At 37.4% G+C, this 24,720-nt stretch overlaps 1 protein-coding gene and 1 long non-coding RNA gene across 4 annotated transcripts in view; both read left to right on the top strand.

Annotated features, from left to right (window-relative positions):
• Nucleotides 1-22,866, top strand: part of STK17A (serine/threonine kinase 17a) — a 38,467-nt gene extending 15,601 nt beyond the window's left edge. For 2 of the 3 annotated variants that reach the window (XM_042914340.1, XM_042914351.1), the window contains exons 3-7: nucleotides 5,507-5,651; nucleotides 16,972-17,098; nucleotides 20,791-20,839; nucleotides 20,928-21,107; nucleotides 22,189-22,866. In XM_042914340.1, the coding sequence (XP_042770274.1) occupies nucleotides 5,507-5,651; nucleotides 16,972-17,098; nucleotides 20,791-20,839; nucleotides 20,928-21,107; nucleotides 22,189-22,513 (826 nt within the window). In that variant the 3' untranslated portion in view covers nucleotides 22,514-22,866. The remainder of the gene's footprint in view (nucleotides 1-5,506; nucleotides 5,652-16,971; nucleotides 17,099-20,790; nucleotides 20,840-20,927; nucleotides 21,108-22,188) is intronic. The other variant, XM_042914349.1, reaches the window with a different exon arrangement.
• On the top strand, nucleotides 6,400-16,476 carry LOC122205707. Its single transcript, XR_006196218.1, has 2 exons — nucleotides 6,400-10,534; nucleotides 13,984-16,476. It is a non-coding gene; the product is annotated as an uncharacterized LOC122205707 (long non-coding RNA).
• Nucleotides 22,867-24,720: the final 1,854 nt, after the last annotated feature.

Genomic DNA, 24,720 nt, shown 5'->3' with positions numbered 1-24,720 from the left:
GGATGTCGTCTTTGGAAAAATGTCTGTTTAGTTTCTTAGCCCTTTTTTAGTCAGATTGGTTGTAGGAGTTCTTTTTATATTTTGGGTATTAAGCCATTATCATTTAATATGATTTGCAAATATTTTCTCTCATTTCGTAGGTTGCTTTTCGTTTTGTTGATGGTTTCTTTTGCTCTGCTGAAGTTTTTTTCATTTGATGTAGCCCCCACTTGTTTATTTTTGCTTTTGTTGTCAAATTCAAAAAAGTTGCCAACACTGATGTCAAGAAGCTTACTGCCTGTTTTCTCCTCAGAGTGTTATAGTTCAGGTTTTACATTCAAGTCTTTAATCCGTTTTGATTTGACTTTTGTGTACGATGTAAGATAAGTGTTCAGTTTCAGTCTTTTGCATGTAGCTACCCGGTTTTTTAAAAACCATTTATGGAAGAAAGTCTCCTTTCCCCATTGTACATTCTTGGCTCCTTTTTAGTAAATTAATTGACCATATATGCATAGTTTTATTTCTGGACTTTCTATTCTGTTCCACTGATAGATCTGTTTTTATGCCAATACCATACTGTTTTCATTACTATAGCTTTGATACATACATACACCCACACACATTTTTTTCCACAAGAAATTTTTTACAAATTGTATATAATTGGTATAAAACATGTTTTGGGTATGCAACATAATTTGATATCTGTATGCACTACAAAGTGATCACCACTAAAAGTCTAGGTACCATCCATCACCTTCTAACTGACCCCCTTTGCCCATTTGCACACCTCTCTCCCCTCTTCCCCTTTGATTACCACCAGTCTGTTCTCTATACCTATGAATTTTGTTTCTTGTTTTGTTTGTTCATTTGTTTTTTTAGATTCCATATATGAGTGAAATTTTATAGTATTTGTCTTCTTCCTTCTGATTTACTTCACTTAGCATAATATCTTCAATGTCTATCTGTATTGTTACAGGTAGCAAGATTTCATTCCTTTTTTTGTTGAGTAGTACTTTGTAATATATTTTGAAATCGGAAAATATTCTCAAATCCAGACTTGTTGTTTCTCAAGATTGCTTTGGCGTTTCAGAGTCTTTTGTGGTTCTATGAAAATTTTCAGATTGTTTTGTCTGTGTCTCTGAAAAATGCCATTGGAATTTTGGTAGGAATTGTGTTGAATCTGTAGATCACTTTGGATAGTATAGACATTTCAACTGTATTAATTCTTCCAACCCATGAGCATGGTATATCTTTCCATTTACTTGTATCTTCTTTGATTTCTTTCATCAGTGTCTTACGGTTTTCATTGTATAGATCTTTCACTTTCTTGCTTAAATTTATTCCTGAGTATCCTTTCTGACGTCATAGAAAATGGGATTGTTTTCTTAATTTCTCTTTTTGAAGATTCATTTTTAGTGTATAGAAGCACAATAATTTTGATATATTGATTTTGTATCCTGCAACTTTACTGAATTTGTTTATTTATAAATTTTAGAACAGGATTTTATATGAGAAAAAAATTCAGAGAAGTAATCAAACCTAAGGTCACACTGCAAATAGAGCTGGGATTTAGTCTGGAAGTGTGTGACTCCAAAGCTTTTAGCCATGTGTTGTCCTGCTTTCCTCTGCTTGGGAGAGTGGGGAGTGCTTTTGGAGGAGACATTTAGCTTTATATATTAGCACTTTTATTGCCTTACCTAGGATGTTTCAGATTGTTCTGACCTCATCTCATGCTTTCCTGTCTGTGTTCTATTCTGCCTCATCTCCTGCTAGTCCTTTTCCAACCTCATCCTGCATTTTAGACATACTTTCTTTTGTCTGCACTTAAAGATAGCATTGCATTGTCATTTGCCTTGCGTTGTTTATGACAAGAAGTCTGTTTTGATTTTTGGTTCCCTTATAAGTGTCTTTTTAAATATTTTTTTCTTTCAGTAATTTGTGCATAATGTGCCTTGATTTGCCTTGTGTTTATCCTGCTTGTGATTTATTTTGAACTACTTGGATCAGTCTTTCTCTGTGTAGCTCACTCCTCTCTGGTACTGTCCCTATGAAATCCAACTTTGTCAAACTCCTAGTCTGTTTCCTCAGTTTAGCAAGGCCGCCATATTCTGCTTGGGTTTCTCCTTCACCTTATACCACAGTCCATAAATTACTTCCAAGTAGGAAGACAGAAACAGTAGAGCCCATCTTGTTTGTGTCCCTCTTTTCAGGGGTCATGGTCCTAACTGCCTATGTTCTGTCTGAAAACAGTTGGCTTATATACTTTGCTCATTTTCTAGTTGTTCATGGCTGAAGGGTAAGTTCCATACCATTTGGCTGAAAGGGGAAGTAACAGCTTACTTAACCTTTAGTGAGTCTGTATCCTGTGTTGTTGATACCGCCATGCCCTTTTATTTGTGTTCACTATGCTGGGGATGTGTTCTTACCATTTCATCTGGTGGATTCCTATTCATTTTACAGGGCTCAGAATAAATGTCATTTTTCTAAGATTTTTTTTTTCTCCTTTCCAATTAATTGCTCAGTTGCTAAATTATCACATCACTTTATATATAATTTCACACCCATATATATTTATGCACATATATTCTTTAAAATGTGTTTCATTTTCTCTCTCTCCTACTGGTACATGAAGTCATAAGCCATACTTATAATTAATTTATCTTTCTGTCCATAGCACATTGCACAAGACCTAACATGTTTGATTGGTATTTGTTCATTTTTAAGAGTGAAGGAATAAAGATCTAAACCAACCCTTTAAGCAGGATGGAAATGGAAATGCTAGTTTCTATAGAAATAGGAGTGTTTGATGTTCGAGGTTGGGAGCTAAAATCTAGACAAGGTGCAGGCAACCAAGAAAACGCAGTGACTCTTAGCCTGCAAATATCATGTATATGGCTCTGCATAATGTTGATCAAAAAGATACTTATCCCCTAACTTTCTAAGGGCCACTAGAAAGTTGAAATTAAAAGTTCTTAATATGTTTTATAAAAATAGGTTTTTGTAAAATTTTTTGTAAAAAGTTTTTGAATTAATGTTTTCATAAAATTTTTTTTTGGTAAAAAATTGTGTGTAATTCATAATAAAGTTAATTGCTGAGTTTCTGAATAGTTTTAAAGTAGTGGAAAACAAGCACTACTAAAGTAAATATACCATAATATACATGAAAATCTTGCTGTAGTTAAAAGATAGGCACAACAAAATGTAGTGTTTCTCTGGCTTTATGTAAAGGAAGATACTTCCTGTGAAGTAGTTGATAATATTCTTACATTTCCTGTAACCATGCCTAACAAATGCTTTTAATGTCGCAAATTGTTCTTTAGTATAATTTTGTTTAGTTCCACTAGTAAATATGACAATGAGTTAATGGGCCAAGCTTACATTTAAGCAGGTATAAAATAGGGTGATTGTATCAGAGGGTATATGCAAGTCTTGCTGGTCACTGAAGGCTAGCTTTTACAGCTTTGTTAATAGTCTGCATTTGAAATACATCCTTGAAAATTTTCAGAAAATGGTAGTTTTGTGCTTCGTATCTTGTGCTTATGTAAAGTACTTAAATTATGTTAAGGCAAGAATGGGTAAACTTTATAGTGAAAAGAACTAACAATAAATTGCTCTTAAATTTTAGGTAAAGAAATCATTGTACTTATGTAAATTGACCTATAGTGAATTTTATTGTGGATGCTAGTAATGAGCTGAAAGACTCAGAGGACAATAAATTGTGATTGGAAAACTTTTTCAACCAAAAATACAGTTCTTTGTTTTAGTTGAGGAACACGGACAGTTCTGAGTGTAACAGGCAAATTGCGGTGTGTGTATGCAGAGGGCTACGTGGGCTATATGTTATATCATGGTGCATCGTGCTGCTTAGACTGAGTTGACACAGTTCATACTGACTTTTACTTTAGGTCATCAAATCCATATTAACAGTATATGGTACTCCTAGGCTGCCATTATTACTCTGTAATTGTGTTGTGAATGTTCACCATTTCCTTTCTTCTGACTTGTATATTACTTTAACTGTGCCTAGATGCACGATGGCCATTTTACACTTAAATAACAAAAATGGTTTTGATGCTTTCACACATGGTTTTTTTCATGCTATAATCAAAATGTAATAAAAATTCAGTTGTGTAGGTTTAGTCAAAATGAAAACCTTATCAGCCAATGAATTATTCTTTCACTTTCGTCACCTGCAGCTGCTCAGCTAAACTTAAATATGTTCTTATCTAATTTTGGTGACAAATTGTGTCTCCTTATATGGGCAGAATTTGGAAATAGGTTGCTTTAACAGGAAAGGAAATAACTAAATTATCTTCTGAAAAGGAATTCAGTAAGTAGCTCTTGTCTGACAGCAGCATGGCTGTTTGCAGTTAGGTATTCCATGTCAATTCTATAGCAACTTTATGAAAGCAATCTTGCCTTTTTTTTTTTTAACACATAAAAGAAATTTTGTGATATGACACGAGCTGTTATTTATGGTATGAATGAATGTTTAAGTATGGACTTTTTGCTGAAGGGAAATGAACATTTTTTAATGTTGATTCCCCCTCCCCACCCCCACCCCCCCCCCCCCCCCCCCCCCCCCCCCCCCCCCCCCCCGCCTTATTGGCAAAATTAGTTAGAGAAAAACTGAGATGCTTTGGCCAGAGGTTGAAAGAAAATTTAAATCAGTACTGCTCTTTTGGAGAGGATAGGCTCTTCCTATTAAAATTTTAAATGCACATTCCCTTCAGTCCAGCTGTTTCTTTCTAGATGTCTACCCTTGAGAGCTCCTCACACATGAGTAAACATATGAGAAATTGTAATGTGCCTTCTCATCACAGCATTGTTTATAGTTGTGAATCATTAGGAAGAAAGTAAATGACCTTCAAAGGGGAATGGTTACATCAAGTATGGTTTATCTATTCACAGGGATGTAAGAGTTCAAAATTACAAAATAGATAAATATAAAACCATCATGGAAAGATTCTTAAGACATGTTTAAAAGTAAGGGTTGTGGAACAGTATCAGGAGAATGTGTCCTATATTACCATTTGTTTTTTTAAAAATCCAGGCAACTAATATTTTTGTATGCATTTAATAAGTATATATTTTTAGAAACTCTGGAAGGATATAGTACACCAAAGGGAGAATAGTGTTTACCTCTAGATGTGGCTGTAGGATTGGGGAAGGGGTCTTTAATTCATTGAAGAGCATTTGCTTTATTTTCATCGTTTGTATTTTTTCTAAAAATAATATTTCTATGTGTTTTTCAACCAAAAATTCTCAAAAAATTTTCACTTGAGAGTGTGTTAATACATTTTACCATTAAAGTTTAATTTTTGAAGTTCTTAATCTGAACTCATATTTGAGGCTTCACATTTTTATTTTAAAAAGACAAAAGAAAAATGGATATAGGGACACACACTCAAATTATACTTTACCTAAATAAAGACACTTAATATGTAAAATATTAAGAACAAAAGGCTAAATATTTTTAATGAGTCCTTTTCCTTTATAATTAAAGTATGCTTCTATCCTTCTCTAGTGCTGCTGGGGGTGAAATCTTTGACCAGTGTGTTGCAGACAGAGAAGACGCCTTTAAAGAAAAAGATGTTCAAAGACTCATGAGGCAGATATTAGAAGGTGTTCGCTTTTTACATGCTCATAATGTAGTACATCTTGATCTGAAGGTAAGATCTAGATTACTTTACAATTTTGAGATTGCTAGAGAATGACACTACAGATGTAAAATATTTTTAACAGTGATTTATTAAAACATTTATCAAGATTGTGTATTTTATTAGGTAATAAGGATATAAAGGTTGTGTCTGTTCTTATCCTCTAACCAATTAGTTATATTAAGGAGATAATGCACATCTGTGTACATAGAAAGATAAATAATAATACTTTGCTCAAGAAACAGAGCTTAGAGGATATTGGTGGGGTAGGTGAACTCTTCCTGGTAAGAGACAGAGTTTGAGCTAGACCTTTAAAAAAAAAAAAAAATGGGATTTAGATAGAGAAAATATAGGAAAATGTAGAAAATAGAGGATAAAATTAATTCACAAGAGTTAAGAGTACTTGTTGGGCAAACATAAATGGAATAGTGTCACTGGAATTGAGAGATGAAATAGGAGATGCTGACAATTGAGGAAAGACCAGATTCCAGGGGTTTCAAATATCATGAAGTGGTAGATGACTTTTTAGCAGGGATATCTGAAAAACCATTTTGTGGAAAATTAGGCAGCAGTAAATAAAATAGAGAACTAAAGAAATTAGAGGTGGGTAGATTTATTTTTCTTTTGTTTTTTTTAATGTTTATTTATTTTTGAGAGAGATAGAGTGTGAGCAGGGGAGGAGCAGAGAGAGAGGGAGACACAGAATCCGAAGCAGGCTCCAGCCTCCGCGCTGTCAGCACAGAGCCCAATATGGGGCTCATGAGAGCCATGAGATCATGACCCCAGCCGAAGTCAGACGCTCAACTGACTGAGCCACCCAGGGGCCTCGGAGGTGGGTAGATTTCTAGTTTAAAATTATCAAAGAAGGAAGGGGAAGAGGGAGGAAAGAATACACAAAGGGCAGTTATGATGCTTTCAAGTGATCAGTAAGGGAAGCAAAAAAGGAAATTTTATTAACTAAAAATTCCAGGGACAATTCCAACTTAAGGAATGCCACTATTCGTTAATTCAAATATTGCAAGTACATAGTTGGTTTTTCTTCGGTCTCCAGCTCTACCTTCTAAAAATGGCAGTAAGATGGTAGTAAGTTAGATGCTGCCATTTTAGCCTTACAGTTGTCCAGAGATTCAGCAGGAAGGAGCCAGGTTCTATTTATTAGCTCTTTCAGAAGTTCTGAGATTCACTCTCATCAAACTGACTTAGATCAGTCTGGAACTAGTAAGTGTGTCAGGGGGACGTTGGGGGTGCTGGGTTTTGACTGGCCAGGCCAGCATTACCAGTGTCCTTTGCTCCAACCTGGGAGGGTTAAATTCCTCCTCCCATCCCAAGTTTTTTTTGGACTGAGAGTGGGGAAAGGATGGATTCTCAGACCAGTTCTGTTTCAGAAAGAATAGAGAGTAGGTGGGCGATCAGGAGACAGACAGTGAATGTCCACTACAAGTATCCTTAGCATAGTCCTTCAGGCATCTGGGGTAGAAAAGTCTAAGATCCCTGCTGATGGTTGCTACCACATGAAGTCCAGGTGTAGCTATGGGGAAATGAAACATTCCTCAAGGACTACACCAGTGGCTCCAGTTCCTTATTAGCCAGCGGAGTTCAGGTTAGGAAGGAACATCACCTGAGGAGGCTGAACCCCTGGACCCAAAAAAGGCTTTCCTATCTTGGACTTCTGCCTCATTTCACTCCTCATCCTCTCCCAATCTATCTTGACCTCTGCTGTAGTTTGCCCCGTAGCAGAAAGTAGACACTTAGGGCAGTGCTTCTCCAACTTTGACAGAGATCAGGATCACCAGAAAAGGCTTATTAAAGCAAATTGCTAGGCCCCAATTCCAGAGTTTCTGATTCAGGGAAGGGGTGTGTGATGCTGATACTATGGGTCCAGGCACCGTTTTGAGAACTCCTGCTGTAGGGCACACCGTGACACCTGATAGATAGAATACTGTATAAATAATTGTGTCTAATCTTTACTGCATGAAGGAACACTCTCAAGGAAGAGTGAACAATGTGTACTCTGGAGGTTGACTTCCAAAGTAAACTTGATAAAATTCCATTTGAAATAAGGGGGAAGGGTAATAGATATTCCCTCAAATAGTAGTCCTACCGAAAAATATAGGGGAAAGAAAACAGTTCGGAAACTTCTTGTTTTTTTCTGAAAAATGTCAATTTAAATTCATTCTGTAAACATATTTTTCTAAAAGATAATTAATTTTTTAGTACGGTAGCTAAAATGCATGATTATAACACTGTAGACTATGGTAGTTATAGTGTCATTTTTTGAAGGTAAGTGTGGACATGTGTGTACCCACATGTAGTCCCAAGGTATTAAAGTTGAAGTGGCCTTAGAGATCTAGGTACAACCCTCATAGCAAGAGTGAGGGAACTGGGGCTTTGTTTTTTATACTTTAGCCTGTCATATGGTTAGAAATTCAAAGATCCTTGCTGTAAGAAATACCCAACTGTGCTTCCCTCAGGAACACAGAGAAAGAGATGGTCTCTGCAGTCCAGACTTCAGTGGACTCAGACTATAAGAAGCCTCAGTTAGTCTCAGCCATGCAGAAGAATTCCCAAAAGTAAAGTTTGTGCTATGCTTGTTTCCATATTTGGTTTCACACACTTAAGTTTTATTTTTTATGATGTTTTGCTAGTTTTGTGAAGTAAAAAGGACTTCTAGGAATGAACCCCAATTTAAATAACATTGCATTTATAGGAAATATGCTTTCAATTTATGACAGCTCAACCTATGACTATTATTTAGGAACTAATTAAGTAGCAAGTCAGGTTGCCAACACTATGTGTCATGGATCTTTGATGTTACTTGAAAGCAGCCAAGGGTGAAAATTAAGTTCTTGAATACCAGGTTTAACTGGAAATTATATCCCTTTCTCCCCAATACACTCAGTATAAATCATATTCCTTTCTCCCCAGTACACTTAGTGTAGAATTCTTTCTGGATTTAATAGAGGCTTTGATGATGGGCCTTTGATGTTGGAAGCTGGACTCTTCATGTTGCCTAGGCCCAGAGGAACTAGAAAGAAGACAGGGTGGCCCGATGGGTCCTCAGCCTTTCTTCTGCCCTCACAGTCTTCACATGTGCAGTCAGAATTTGTCTCTAAGTGAACTGCTGGAGGGGGAAAGTTGGAGGTCGGGTTGGTGTGGCAGGAGTGCAGATAGGAATGATTTCTACCAAAAGGTCATCTGCAGTTGACTTTCTGTGACTTCTGTGAATCTGGACAGAGGGTCTACTGTCCTACACCGTTTAACAGCTGTCCGCCCAATGACAATTTATGCTTGTAATGTTGACTCTGAGTTTCTATAAGAGCTTGAAAGCTACAAAGCTAAATATGTTTTCTAAAGGTTTAATTCTGTGAATTAGAGAAAAAAATAGTTTTAAATCTGTGAAACTTGGTAATCCCTATGTATAGGGTAACTTTGAGTTAGTAGACTATTTGTTCTCCATTATGGTTAAAATGGGAAATTCTTGTCACAGAGACAAGTAGTAGTTAGAAGTTAGAATAACTATTATAGTTGCTCCTATGAAAGAGATAATTGACACAATGGGAAATCTGCTACTTGGCTTCAGATCAGACTCCAGATGGGCAGTTTGCCAAAGGCTGATTCACTGAAGACTCTCAGCCAAATATCTTAAATTGAATATGGCAAATGCTTTGAGGGGTAGCAGATGCAGATTTTGGAGTGTTTCTAGGACGACAAAAATAGAAAAGACACTAGATTATGATTAGGAGAAAGCCCATTCATTTCATGTAAATCATGGCGGGACTGACAAATCTGAGAAACAACAACTCTACCAAAGTCAGAACAAACCTAAAAGCCTCAAAATAATCTCAGTTGGTGAATTAGCCATTGGCATAGTGGCCTGCTTTTACTTCAGTCAGAGGAAGGTCTTGACCAAAAAGAACACAAAGAAATCCAGTCTTAAAACCCAGTGCTCCTTGTGTTTGGATGGTCTTCTGTTGGTAGGTGTTCAGTTGTTAGCTTGTCCACCCTGGTAGATGTATATGATGAGAAGCGCAGGAGCAGACCAGGAAGCCAGAGCTTTCCCTTCTGAGATTTAAGTTGATCATTGACAGTTTGAAACCGTAACATTTACTTGAACATTTCTAAACAGCCCCCCAGACTGATTTAGACAGTATTATTAACCTATTTCTGTACTATGACCTGGGTTTTAATAAATAAAAAGCCAATTAACTTGAATTCTCATTGCCTGATAAAAATGTTCCTTAAAATTTTATCCATGGCACCTTAAGGCTAATTAATAAGCAAGTTAGCCTCAACTTTACAATGATCTTACCCAGAAGTGGTTGTTCAGTAAATGTTAAATGGGTTATGTACAAAGATAAAAATACCAAGATAAATGAAAGGATTCCCCCATGAAACAGAGAAATAAGATTTTACAAAGACCTCCCTACTGCCTTTGTCTATTTGAGGACAGTTTGTGTGTTTCCTTTTTTTCCCCCACTTTCATTGCCTCTGAATTGACCATGTCATTTTCTTTCTTACCACCTGGGATTCATGCATCTTAAATAGAATTAAATATTGTGAACCACAGCTTTTTTATCATGAACTGGATTCCCTAGAAAGGAGGTCTAAGCTGTAATGCTAATGCACTTCTCTTTGTTTTCAACCCATATATTTCACTTACTGGAAGTGGGTATATTTTGCCATCAAAGACTGACAGATTATAGTCCTGTAATTGTACTTGTTTTATTTAGAGGAGTAAGATCTGTTTTTAAAATGTACCTGTGTTCAAACCAAGGCACAGTTGATAGAAACTACATAATAAACATTAACTGAAATTCCATGAAAGAATTCTGATTTTATGAGATGTGTTTTTTCCTAGCAACATCTCTGTCAACTGTTTAAGTTCTCTCACGTTGGTAGGTGATAGATGCATGTGACTGGGCCTAGATTTCAAGTACAGTAACGTTTTAATAATTTGATCACACTAGTTGAGAATTTACGACATTACCACCACACCCAACTAGTGTGGGTTTTACTAAAGAAAGCATTTCCCAAGTAATGTAAAGTATAAACAAAACATAAGCTGTTTTAAGCTTATGAAAACATGTAAGCTGTTTTAAGTGAACAAATGATATTTAAGAACATTTCACAGAATGTGCATGTTTTATTAATCATAAAATGAACCTTAAGATATGGTGAAGATTTCCACTTGGCAATATTTCTTTTGGCATTTTTTTATGTACTGGGAATGGCAAAACACGTTCAGTGATGAATATATATAACAGAACCAAACTTCACTCATCTAATTTGCCTGAATAATGACATTTTATTTTACTATAGTATTTCATTAATATAATAAAACTAAAATTACCTTGAGAAGTCTTGGGACTCATAATCCTAGGTTTTTTCCTTGAAGAAATTGCTAGAAGCTAATTAACAAGGAGAATGTCACTTTATAATGAAGTTTGTTTATATATATTACCAAAACCTCTCGTTATTTTATCATTGAAAAGAGAGATTGATTCTAACACTGATCAGCTGAGCATTTTTACTCCTTTTGTGTGTGTGTGGCAAGGCAGGGGTGCTTTACCTGGTTTGGGTATTTATAACAATTTAGCATGCGTCTGCAGCCCAAGCTTCTATAGTGACAGCAATTTGGTTTTGTCTTTTTGTTCAGTTTTAGGTTTTTACTGTAGCCAAAACTTTCTATGGTTTTAAAAAACAGGTTTTTATATAAAATCACAGATTACACTGAGCCATGGTATGGTTATTTTCACTGTTGAGAAGTCTGTTTTTGTGAATGAAGTTTTCAAAACTTCATATGTTTTCAAAATGAAGTACAGTCTGTGATTGCATAGTGGTGATATGGACATTATGCAAGAGATGTTAAGAATTCCTAAACATTTATTGGGATATCACTTAGATCCTTTTTTATTAACAACGTTTATAGCTGCAGTGTTCAGTCCAGTACCACTAACCATTTGTGGTTGTTGAGTACTTGAGAACTGTGGTGTATTCAAAGTGTGAACTCTACACCAGATTTCAAGGACTTAGTATGGAAAAGAAAAGGCAAAATATCTCAATAATTTATATATTACATGTTGAAGGGATATCTTAGACATATTGAAGTAAAAAATAATTTCATCTGTTTCATTTTACTTTTGATAATATGGCTACTAGACAATGTTAAATTACATTCTGTGACTTGCAGTACCTTTCATAGGATAGCACCAGTTTAGAGAGTATCCACAGATAATTAAGCCAGAATGGCCTGTAACGTAAAGATCGCTTAGTCTTTCAACTTACTTTTCAACCTATTATAATCTAGCTTTTTCTCCCATGGTTTTACTAAAAATTACTTTCTCAGAAGTCTTTCAGACTTTGGTTATTTGCTATATTCAGTAGCTTTTTCTTAGTCCCCATTCTTCCCCTCATCCCATTTGATGATCCTCTCCTTCCTTTCTTACTACAACACGATGCCTGTGTTCTTTGCCTCCCTCTCAGACTGCATTTCTGAGTGCCTTCATCACTCTTGTTGTCTCTCGTTAGATGTGGTTATCAGCCAAAACTCATCTTGGCCACTTCTCTTCTGCCATATTCTCTTCCTCTTGTTTACTTCCATGGTTTTAGTCTTGCCTCTGTGCCCTTGCTTTCCAAAGCAGTATCCTCAGCCTTATATTCTCTCCAGACTGAATTTCCAACTGTTCTGGGTGGTTCTGCGGGCACCTCAGATTCTGGGTCTGAGAATCAAAATTGAACCAGTTGTCCTCTCTTGCTGACCTGACTATATTAGTCAGTGAATGACATAAGCACCTTATTGTTCCTGCTCCTACACAGCAACAGTCACAATGGGCTGTGGATTTTGCCACTGTAATGTGTAAAGTTTCTTCTGTGTTTTTTCATTCCATGCTTCATCATATCCCTCACTCACGCTCTCCCTTTCAAGACTTTAAAAATAGGATAAAGGCACATTCTTCAGAGACATTCTTGTATTTGATGATACTTTGCATGTGTCATGCTATATATTGGCTCACCTGTATTCTTTGGCATGTGACGTTTTCTTTTCCTGGAATGTCCTCTTGCCCTCCCCTGTGGTCTGACTTCTTCCAGTTCTTCCAGAATGGCTCAGAAAGCCCTGATTCTTGTCCATCCACCCTCTTTGTGCCTGCCACCACTTTTGTCCCTTTCACCTTTGTGCTGTTCTCCAGTGTGCAGTCCCTCCACTAGTAGCTTGTCCTTGCCTTGGGTGGGGTCTTTCCTCTCCCTGGAATGCTCCCTGCCTACCCCACTCCCCAAAGTATTCTGCCATGACGTTCCTTCTTAGCATTGCTTTCTCCCCAAATACTGTCTTAGAGAAACCTTCCTCAACTATTCTGAATATAACATGCATATGCACACAAACACACACAACAGGCACTGTCATCCATTACCCTACTCTGAGTTCTCCTTGGTGCTTAAAACTACCTGAGGTATTATTATTTATTCATATTTGTTTGTCCCCATTAGAATGTAAGGTTCCAAAAGAACAGGGAACTCATGCCTTATTTTCTGTTATTTTTCCAGTATGCAGTCCATAATTTTTTTTTTTTTTAATAAATGTCAAAATCCTTCTTATCCTTCAGGGTCTGCTCACTTACCTCCTGTGTAATTCTCCAAGGCTGAATTATTCCCTCTTATTTTTTTTTTTTATTTTTTTTTCAACGTTTTTTATTTATTTTTGGGACAGAGAGAGACAGAGCATGAACGGGGGAGGGGCAGAGAGAGAGGGAGACACAGAATCGGAAACAGGCTCCAGGCTCCGAGCCGTCAGCCCAGAGCCTGACGCGGGGCTCGAACTCACAGACCGCGAGATCGTGACCTGGCTAAAGTCAGACGCTTAACCGACTGCGCCACCCAGGCGCCCCTATTCCCTCTTATTTATTTGTTACCTGAGCACTTTGTCTATGACAACACTTAAAATGCACAGCAGAGTTAGTCAAGCCTGATATAGGTGCTTCTGTTTTCTCTTCTGATGGTGAGCTCTCTGTCAGTAGGGACTTGTTATCACTCATATTTACAGTGCCTCCACTCCTGACACAAAATAGACACCCTTCAAATTGTTTTTTATAGTTAGTTATGTTTTTTCCTTTCTTTCAAAAAGTAAATAACGTGTGCCTCCCATGTGCTGGCATGGACCCTGGTGCTATCACAGTGACCAGTACTGTGGCTCATGGATCTTTAGATTCTCCCCATCCTCTGTTTCTGAATCCAGACTTTGAATAATCTACAAGTATTTTCTGATAAGGGCAGAATGGATGGTTGGGTCAACATTGAACCCCTTTAAAAAGGGACTGTCTACACTTCAACTTCTTTTTTCATATTGCAGCTCTTCACTGTTGAACATTGTTAGAATCTGCTTCACTGCCCTCCTGGGTCTTCCCAGCAAGTTGACACCAGGAAAAGAAGAATGGGGAAAAAGTATACAAAGATACTTTTGTGAGAGAGAGCATGGCAAGTAGGAGAGACTGAACAGTGTCCATTGAGACTCACTGTCCCTGGGCCAAGGGCAGCAAGTTGATAATGAGGCTGGAGAGCTAGGCAGGAGCTCGAATTAGCAGCTTCCAAATACATTTGGAAGTTAAGAGTAATGGGAAGCTACTGAAGGGTTTAGGCAGGGGGGTGACCAATCAAATTTATATAGTGCAAAAGCTCCTTCTGGCTAAGTATGGGCAAAATAGATCCTAGCAAACCATTTAGGGTCTGTTGCAATTAAGCAAAAATTGATGGTAGCTTGAATGATTGTTCTCTAGTTGGAGAGAAATAAGTAAAGTTTAGAAGTGCTTACATTTATGATTTAAAATCAGTAGGATATGGTGACATGTTAGTTAAATGAGGAGAAAGTGGGGAGAGAGGAATGACGAAGGTGATTCTTAGTGTTTTCTTCTACCCTGCTGGGTGAGGATGGCATTCCCTGGGGTGTAATGACCATTGACATACAGGAAATCTGATTTGGGAGGGAAAATAGGAGTCTGGTTTGGGCATGTTGAATTCGAGATAGCCTTGAGACATCAAAGGAGAGAGATTAGGTAAGCGGTTGAAGAGTCTGAGCCAGAGATAAAATCTGTGACTCCTAATGTATAGGTGATAATTAAGCCTTGGGTACAGATACCTTGTGTGAAGTGAGAGTGTGGAGTGAAAAGAGCAAAAAGCCTCAAGATCAGGCTGTGAGAAACCCACCATTTAATGGCCCAGTTAAAGGAAGATGAGGAGACACACACAGCAGCCAGAGTATTAGGAGGAAGACCAGGGTAGTGTTTGTTCTGGAAGCCAAGAGAAAAAGAGTTTGTAAACAAGGAAGGAGTGGCGGCAATGCCAAGCATTGCTAAGGTGGTAGTCCAGAAAGCATGGAAATACGTCGCTGGATTTTAGTGACCTGCGGTAGAGGAATGAGGACACAGAAGCCCAGTGGAGTGGTTGAATATGCATGGAAGGAAAGGAAATGTTAACATTCATTGTAAAACTCTGGAGAACCACAGTGTGATGGAGAAGACAGAAAAATACAATTAGCTAAATAGTGGGATAAGTTTGCTATGTATAAGATGTTGTGGAATAGAGAGGGGTCAGGCATCAAACCCTCCCTGGAAGACCAGAGGGGGCATCAGAAAAGGCTTTATTGAGGAATCAGTGCTTTGTTGAGAGCCACCATGCATGGAGTGAATGACGAAACTAAATTTGTCCGGGAGAGAGCTTCCTGAGAAAAGGCAATACATAATGCAAAAGCATAAGATGTGGGAGTGCACATCTTGTTTAGGGATTACAGCTTGTTGGATTTGGAACACAGATTGCCTACAGAATAGTGGCAGAAGGTTAATCTTAGAGAGGAAGCAGAAGCTGGGTTATAAAACACTTGTCGTGCTACAGTGAGGTATTTATACTTTGTTAGTACTGGTGCTTCTCAATTTATCTTTGGAAATTTTCTTAATGGCAGAAGACAGTGTAGACTTTCTGAAGCAACACAAACTTTTCTTTCAAGTGCCATTTCAAAAATTCTAATGAATTTTATATTCTAGTCCATAATATATCTGTTTGACTTTTTATGTAAAAGTGTCTTAGGTTATTTTCATTTGGGTTAAAAAAAAAAAAAAAATGACTCCAGGAATATGAACCTTATTGATTTTGTGGCCTTGGGTAGTTCTCTCTCACCCATGGTCAAATACATCCCATTTGAGAGTGTGTCCATTGGTGAGGACTAGCATCAGTATCATGATCAGACTTACATTATGATGAGATCGTTGTACAGTGAAGGATGGATTGAAGGTGGGGGCAGTTAGAGGCAGGAGGTTAGTAGTCCAGGTAAGAAATAATGAAAGCCCAAACTTTAAGCAGCAGGTTTTTTGCAATTTAAGAAATAGCATTGGCATGCCAGTGACTTCACTAAGGGTGAGACATGGTTGAAAATGAAGGAGATGAACTACTGTAGGATGATTCCCTAGTTGCTGAGCTGGGCATTGAGACTGGGAGTACAGAAGGGGAGGCATGGGTTTAGTGGGGTTTGAAGGAAGAACCTGTTCTTGAGGTGTTTACTGAACTGATGGCCTTTGCTCAGTAGTGGGAGCTGAAGGTGTGGCCCATTTCAGCCAAATGACAAGATAGATTTTAATTGGAGCTATGAGTCGGCAGGGGGCTTAGGGTAGAAGGTAGATAGAGGTCATCAGCAGGTAAGTGGTAGCTGAAGCCTTGATAGTAGATGAGATTGCTGAAAGATAGAGGGCCAGTAGGCAAGAGATCTGGGGCAACACCAATATTTAAAAGGAAAGAAGGGAAAAAAATCCTAAGAAAACAGTGAGGGATCTATTGAGGAGGAAAATGTCCAAGAGGGCATATAAGGATGGTTGCCAGTAGTACATTATGTAGCAATCAGTGTGTATAAAATGGTGCCTAAAAGACATCCATTGATTTGGTGGGTCTTTGATTATTAAAGATTTTATGATCTTAGGACAGATCTAGGAGAGGGGGCAAAATCCAGAATCAACTGCATTGAGAAGTGAGGGAATAGCAATAAGTATGTTGGCTAGAAAGAAATGCAGAGTCATAGGGGATTCCTTTATGAGTAGCTTGGTCTTGTTTTTAAAATAGGGGTAGATGCACATTTATGGTCTGAGCAGGAGCCAGTGTAAAGAAGGAGATTGTACAAGGCCTGTTTCCTTACACATCGTAAGTACATTGTAAAAATATTTGCTTAATGAATGACTGCTTATTGTTAAATTTGTCAATTTCAGTTTCACAGTTGAAATGTGTATGTTTTATGCACTACTTGCTCTTTCTATTCAGTCATGGTTTCATTAATTTGGAGAGTGGGATGTTATGTTTTTAGCCTCAGAATATTCTGCTGACAAGTGAATCTCCACTGGGTGACATTAAGATAGTTGATTTTGGTCTTTCAAGAATAATGAAGAACAGTGAAGAGCTCCGAGAAATTATGGGTACTCCTGAATATGTGGGTAAGTATTCATAAGACTGGGTTGTGTTGTGTGTTTGGGGTCAGGCATCATCTTCATTAGCAAATTCACATGTGGCATGATTAATAGTGGGGCCAGCCATCTGCTATGTTAAAATTCTGCCATCAGAGACTCCTTCCTTTGTATTAAATATAAAAATGGTAAACTTTAAGGTACCAAACTGATGATCCCTTTCCCGAAAGGCTAACTGAATTTGAAGGTATTACTTCTAAAAAGAATAGAAGAGGATTTTCTTCACAAAGTGTAGGATATCATATTATCTGAAAGTGGGAGGATATTAAACAAGTAAGGGCCTTTAAAGAATTTCAAGTTCAGTAAACATTGTTAAAGTAATTGCAAGCCCTGCAATTCCATAGATGTGTGAAACAGAGGTATTTTGTTGGATTGATACAAGGTTGAGAGCCTCTGCCAGAAAGAAAAAGGAGATTAAACTGTGAAGGTACTAGTAAGAGAGCAGCTGAAGTGATGAACTGTGGCTCTTACGTTTGGTACAAAAATAAATAAACTATGACCTTTTTGACCTTTTTGATAAACTGGAAGAAAAATAGGATGCAAAAGAATAGTGGTTTGAATGAGTAACAACAACAACAAAAAAGATATCTGTAAGCAGAGCAAGGCAGTGAAATAATCTAAAGGTTGTGACCAGAGATTATAATATCAACATTTAAAATTTCAGAGATGAAACAGCCCTTTGTAATTTTAAGGCCTTGGATGTAGCTGTGGAAGGGCAGCTCTTTAGACCTGTAGGTCAAGAAGCATGGATATGCTGGTGGCTGCATGGGTCATGAACACGAGTGTGGAAGTTGTCAGAGGTGATGGCAGGCAGGTTAAGGAGGATAGTTTTTGTGTCCGATGACAGCAAGCACCCAGGGCCCATGCCTGAAGGGAAGCATATTTACCTGACAGTAGAAGTGTCAGGTGGGCAGACAGGCTGCATTTTACGGGGTTTGGGGCGGCCTAGGCCTCCTTTCACAGAAGAGACAGTGAAAGTCATTCTTGAAGGAGTGGAGGATAGCGGGACTTTGTTTACAGGGGAAAGTTAATTCCAAGGACACAAGGCTGGGAGGACGATAGGGTTGAGGAAAACCAAGCTGTTTGGCAATGATAGTACAAAAAAATAACTCAAAGCTTTAACATAAGTCCTGCGATTTGAGAGGCGCCTGGGTGGCTCAGTCAGTTAAGCATGTGTGTTTGGCACAGGTCATGAACTTGTGAGATCAAGCCCCGCATCAGTCTCTGTGCTGACAGATTCTCTGTCCCCCCCTCTCTCTGCCCTGCTTACACTCTCTGTCTCTCTCTCCCTCTCTCTCTCTCTGTCTCAAAAATAAACATAAAAAAATAAGTTCTACAATTTGAAACAGATCTTTAGTTAGGTAATAAATGATATCACAGGCAGAAAAACAACCTTGAAAATGTTGATGTATTCTTTTTTTTTTTTTTTTTAATATATGAAATTTACTGTCAAATTGGTTTCCATACAACACCCAGTGCTCATCCCAGTTGATGTATTCTTTGTGGCTAGAATACTTAAATTTCAGCAAGTGTCATGACCACAAAGTAAGGTTTAAGAATGTGGCTTAATAGGGCTTCATCTGGGAAAGAGGTAGTCCAGATATTTCGGCCAGTTTAGAGCATTATAAACTAGAATGAAGGGTTGCGAGCTAAGAATCTTATAGTAATTATTGCCCTGAATGAGTTTTGTTTTGTTTTATGCTTTCTGTTCTTTGGTAAATTCTAAATTTTCTACCAAGAGAGCTTTTTTTTCCCTCCAAAAAATAGAAGTATCTTTGTTATAAAAGTAATACAAACCCAATCCCAAACAACTAATCCCAATTAAATGATTCAAAAGTATATAATAAAGAAAAACAAGGGGGCCTCTCCTCTTTCTTTCATGGACTTTTAGCGATGAGTGTAAGACTCCCACCTTGTTTTCTACACAGTATCACCTGCCTGGGAACGGTATGCTATCTACTGGCTGTGTATGTGACCTCAGTACTGAAATCTCTGTACCTCTCATTCCTCTGTCCATAACATGGGGCCATAATACTGCCTTATTGGATTTGCTATACCAAGCTCTTATATCAGTGTTCAGCATATAATCACAAAAAAGGAAGCTGTTTTTATTTCCTACCCCCTCTTCCCACTATCTTTTTTTAATGTTTCAAGTTTTTATTTAAATTCTAGTTAGTTAACATACTAATAATCTTAGTTTCAGGAGTAGAATTTAGTGATTCATCACTTGTATACAACACCCAGTGCTCATCACAAGTGCCCTCCTTAATGCCTATCAGCCTTTAGCTCATCCCCCGCCCCCCGGCTCCCTGCCCACCTCCCATCCAGCAACCCTCAGTTTGTTCTCTGTAGTTAAGAGTCTCTTTTATGGTTTGCCTCCCTCTGTTTTTATCTTATTTTATTTTTCCTTCCCTTCCCCTATGTTCATCTGTTTTGTTTCTTAAATTCCACAAATGAGTGAAATCATATGGTCTTCCCACCATCTTTTGCTCTATGGTCTCTTATTTTACTTTTTTCCCTCCAGTAATTTGGATGCTATGCATTTCATTTTAAATTTTCTAGTAGTTTCTTTTAAAACTTTTAAATTTGAACTATTAAAAATTGTTTTACTGATAAAGTTTTAAATAATACTTGTAGCTTCTGTTCCACAAGTCAGTTTCAGAAGTAGAAGTTGAGGAAATTTAACCTACTTAACATTTTCTCCCAACCTGTCATTCCTCATATTCAGGGGACGGACGAGGGGAGAAGGTTGTCCCCAACCAGTAATGAATATGTGACTTGACTGTTTTGTCTTTTCCTAGAATTGGAACATCTTCATTCCCCCCTGTTTTTAAATGGATCCAGTACTTGATTGCCTATCTTTTCTTCCTATTTGCATATTTTTGAAAAAAAATAATCTTTTGGTTGACTGGATTGTATCAATGAGTAGGTTTTTCTTTAAAGGAGGTTTTCATAAACCTCTCCTAAGTTTTTAAACATTTGCGAATGTCTTTCTATTGCTGTATGTGTGACAGCAGTTTAATTAAATATTATCAAAGCAAACTTGTTTTTTACAAACTCCACAGAGGCAACTTTGTTGTCTTTGTGTGTGATGCATGTCATCTGAGAATGCCCAGGGCTCTTTTTTTTTTTTTTTTTTTTTTTTTTTTTAACTTTGTTGGCTGACTTTTTGTCAGTGGGTAGACCTTTTAAAGCTACAGCATGGAAAATAGATCAGGCATGTGGAATGAATGGGGAAGTCAGGAGGGGAAAGTACCCTCGACTAGGGTGGGAGGTAGGGAAGGAGAGTCACAGATGCATTGAGAAAGATTTGAAAGTAGTAATCTGTTAGATACAATGCATGATTATAGAGGATATGGGAAGAGAAAGGTGTCAGTTATCAGTTTCTATTACACTATTTATGCATTCAGATATTTTAAAAATATTAAGACCCAACAATGGAGGGTGCAGGTGTGAAAAATAAACAAGTTAATTATATCTAGTTAGACTTTATAATAATTCAGATTAATTTATACAATATATATAATGTTAACTTATTTTAGCCCAAATCTTGAATAGTGTCTTAGAATTTCTGGTGGGTTTTAAAAAAAACTTTTATCTTGAAAAGCAAATTAGGAATTTGTTTCACACACCTAAATGTTTTCTTCTGTTTCTGATACTAGCTCCTGAAATTCTTAGTTATGATCCTATCAGCATGGCAACAGATATGTGGTAAGAGCTATTTATGAAAAAATTAATCAAATTAGTTTCAAGAAATGAATAAGTCACTAATTTTTCTTACATTTTCATTCTGATTTAGGAGCATTGGAGTGTTAACATACGTCATGCTTACGGGAGTATCGCCTTTCTTAGGTGATGATAAACAAGAAACGTTCCTAAACATCTCTCAGATGAACTTAAGCTATTCTGAGGAAGAATTTGATGTTGTGTCTGAGTCTGCTATTAACTTCATTAAGACACTTTTAGTTAAGAAACCTGAGTAAGTATTAGTTAATACTGATCTTTGTCAATTTTTTAGTATGCTCTGAACAAAAGCAGGTTAAACTGAAACACAAAAGTGTAGACATTAAGCTAGATAAGACCTTGAGCTTATTATACCTATTGAAAGAAAAAGTGTCAAAACTGAGAATGTTTCGGAGCGCCTGGGTGGCTCAGTTGGTTAAGCATCGGACTTCGGCTCATGTCACAATCTCACAGTTTGTGGGTTTGAGCCATGTGTCAGATTCTGTGCTGACAGCTCAGAGCCTGGAGCCTGCTTCGGATTCTATGTCTCCCTCTCTCTCTCTGGCCCTCCCCCTCTAGTGCTTTGTCTTTCTCTCTCTCTCAAAAAATGAATAAACATTTTTTAAAAAATGAGAATGTCTCTAGGGGCGCCTGGGTGGCGCAGTCGGTTAAGCGTCCGACTTCAGCCAGGTCATGATCTCGCGGTCCGTGAGTTCGAGCCCCGCGTCGGGCTCTGGGCTGATGGCTCGGAGCCTGGAGCCTATTTCTGATTCTGTGTCTCCCTCTCTCTCTGCCCCTCCCCCGTTCATGCTCTGTCTCTCTCTGTCCCAAAAATAAATAAAAAACGTTGAAAAAAAAATTAAAAAAAAAAAAAAATGAGAATGTCTCTAGAAAATGTAAGCTGCATCTCAGTATAACAGATATCCTCTGCTGTGTTTGGTCTTCCAAAAGGACTTTTCAGAGACATTTTACTTAAAATATTTTTCATGATTGTGGGAATGGCATTGCACACAAACACCAAAACTTCCAGTCTTATCCAGGAATCACAATAAGATTCTTGTTAACTCTTCATAACTCCCAAAATATAATACAATAAATCTACCTTACGTTCTGATTTATTAAATTGGTTGATTTATAGATTTATTCATTCACTATTTTTTAAGATTTTTTTTTTTTTTTTTAAGTAATCTCTACACCGAGTATGGGGCTTGAACTCACAACCTTGAGATCAAGAGTCTCATGCTGTACCAATTGAGCCACCCAGGCACCTCTCTTATGCTCCAGTTTATAATTGAAGTTTTAAACTACTTAAGTGTAAAATGTGTATCTTTTTATAGACATCGAGCCACAGCTGAAGAATGTCTAAAGCATCCGTGGTTGACAGAGAGCAGTATTCAGGATCCTTCTTTCAAGGTGAAAGGGACATTAGAAGAAGCAAATGCACTCCAAGAAGGTGATTCTGTGCCTGAAATTAATTCAGATACTCAGAAACCAGAAACCGAGGAATCAGTTGTAACAGAGGAGTTAATTGTATTTACTTCATATACTTTAGGACAATGCAGACAGTCTGAAAAAGAGAAAATGGAGCAAAAGGCCATTTCCAAACGATTTAAATTTGAGGAACCTTTGCTACAAGAAATTCCAGGAGAATTTATCTACTGAGCAATACTTCCCTTTAGAACTTTAAGATTTCTACATTGAAAACATTAATATTATTTATGGACTTCTGGCCAAATGGTACATGTACTGAAAGTGGACAAACCAGGTATCACTGATAGAAAAAAAAACTAAAATTACTTTGTCAAACTTGTGGATTTAGATATATCAAGACAGATTTATAAAGTTGCCAACCAGGAGTTTTAACGGGTAAAGTTATCTGTGTCAATGTTATTTTTAAGAAGGGAGATGTTTGAACCTTTTATTTCTAAATCCTATTTCTCCAGAATGAAAATTTGTTATGCAAAGATAATCTGTATTTACTTTCTTTAAAAATCGAAGTAAAAGTGCCAAATTAACATCTTTGTAAATCTATTTGCATTATTCTTGTGTATCTATATATGCATATATGTATTGATATCTTTACTAAAATTGATACTTTTTCACTTTGGATTTTTTTGGAGGAGTAAGATTTTAATTAGGTATCTTTCAAATTTTGAGACCTAGAATAACATCCATGATAGTTTAATAATGTCTTATTTTTATATTTTATTACTGATTTGTATCGACTTGATTTGACTTCTTTTGTCTTTGTTTTTGCCTAATGCTTATAACCTATCAGTGAAAACCCTTGCTCATTTTTTTTTTTCTCTTCAACGTCACTAATAAGAGTGGTGTTGATTTTTCACCTCCCATTATTCTGGTTTTAAGGTCAAGGTAGATTAAGTAATCCTGTAATATTAAACCAGCATTGGCTTCTCGGCTGTTTCCCTCCTCACACCTTACGTATTTACCCCCTTTCATAAGGCTGTCTGTCCCCTGCCACCACCTCACATGCTTATCACCTAATTTTGGTCACTTGCAAGTGTCAGTGTGATCTGATCAACATGATGGTTGCTTTGGTCAATGCAAAGACGCTGTTGTATTGTTTTTGTTAACAAAATCCCCCAGAGAGGGGTAAGACTGGAAGCATATTCATCTTGGCCATCGAATCTCTATTTCTGTTGAGTTTATTAGACCTCAGATTGTATTAGGAAAAGTTCTAAAATGCCAAAATATTTATAAACTTTTATTTTGTTCATAAAAAATTTGACATTGGATACTTTGTCATTAGGGAGGAAGCCTTGTTCCCTAAAGATATATAAAAATATACTCAGTAGAATTTAATTTGATTGGGATTGAACACTTCAATTGTAAGTAGTCCCCACAGTGAATAGTAAATTCTTATTTAAAAACATGGAAATGTAGGGGCGCATGGGTGGTTCAGTCGGCTGAGCATCCGACTTTGGCTCAGGTCATGATCTCACAGCTTGTGGGTTCGAGCCCCGCATCGGGCTGTGTGCTGACAGCTCAGAGCCTGCTTCAGATTCTGTGCCTCCCTCTCTCTCTGCCCCTCCCCCACTTGTGCCATGTCTCTCAAAAATAAACACTAAAAAAATTTTTTTAAATGGAGATGTAAAAGTGTACACTGTGTAACTTGAAGCAACTAAATCTCTTTTTCACACAAAGTCTTAGTGTCCTTATTTATCAAAGTTAGGCTCAGGGCGTTAGATGCTCGTGAATGCAGTTGGTCTTTCCCACGTGTACTTTGTGCACACGCCAGGCTTGTGCTGTGCACTGTGCCCTATACTGTGTACAATTCAGACCAGTCCCTTTGCAGGCTGCTCTTTGGAAGTCACATGATGCTCTCTTCCTAGCATGGGTTCTCAGATGTCACATCCTGACAGTGGCAGCACCTCACCACCTGTTTCAGGTGTGTGCGGAGTTCAGTGTTAGACATTTACCCCGTGGTCTGTAGTCACACCCAGCCCTGCTGGGCAGGTGCAGGGGCACCAGCAGATGAGATTGCTTAGGCAGTTCCATACATCAGGTTGCACTATTTTCTCATTAAATTGGCTTTATTTACACAGTTTCTAAATAAGTTCTAGAAGGAGGAAGAGGAAATTATGCCATAGTGGCAGGGTTTTCGGTGAAAACTTCGATTAAGCCTCAGGTAAGTCTTGGAAGAAATAAGACACAATTCGAGACAAATTTTTGTAAATATCTCTCTGACAAAAATAGGGAGGTGAGAATACCCACTATTGAATGACATATTTTTATACTTGATAGATTTGTCCAGTTTTAAAATCAGAATCATTCGGATAACATTTAGACTTTTTCCAAGCCATTTTATATTACATTCAAAATAAATACATTTACTACAGTTGCTGTAT

This window comes from Panthera leo, chromosome A2 (assembly GCF_018350215.1).
Source record: "Panthera leo isolate Ple1 chromosome A2, P.leo_Ple1_pat1.1, whole genome shotgun sequence".
NCBI classification, from domain to species: Eukaryota; Metazoa; Chordata; class Mammalia; order Carnivora; family Felidae; genus Panthera; species Panthera leo.
This window is presented reverse-complemented; position numbering and strand designations above follow the sequence as displayed.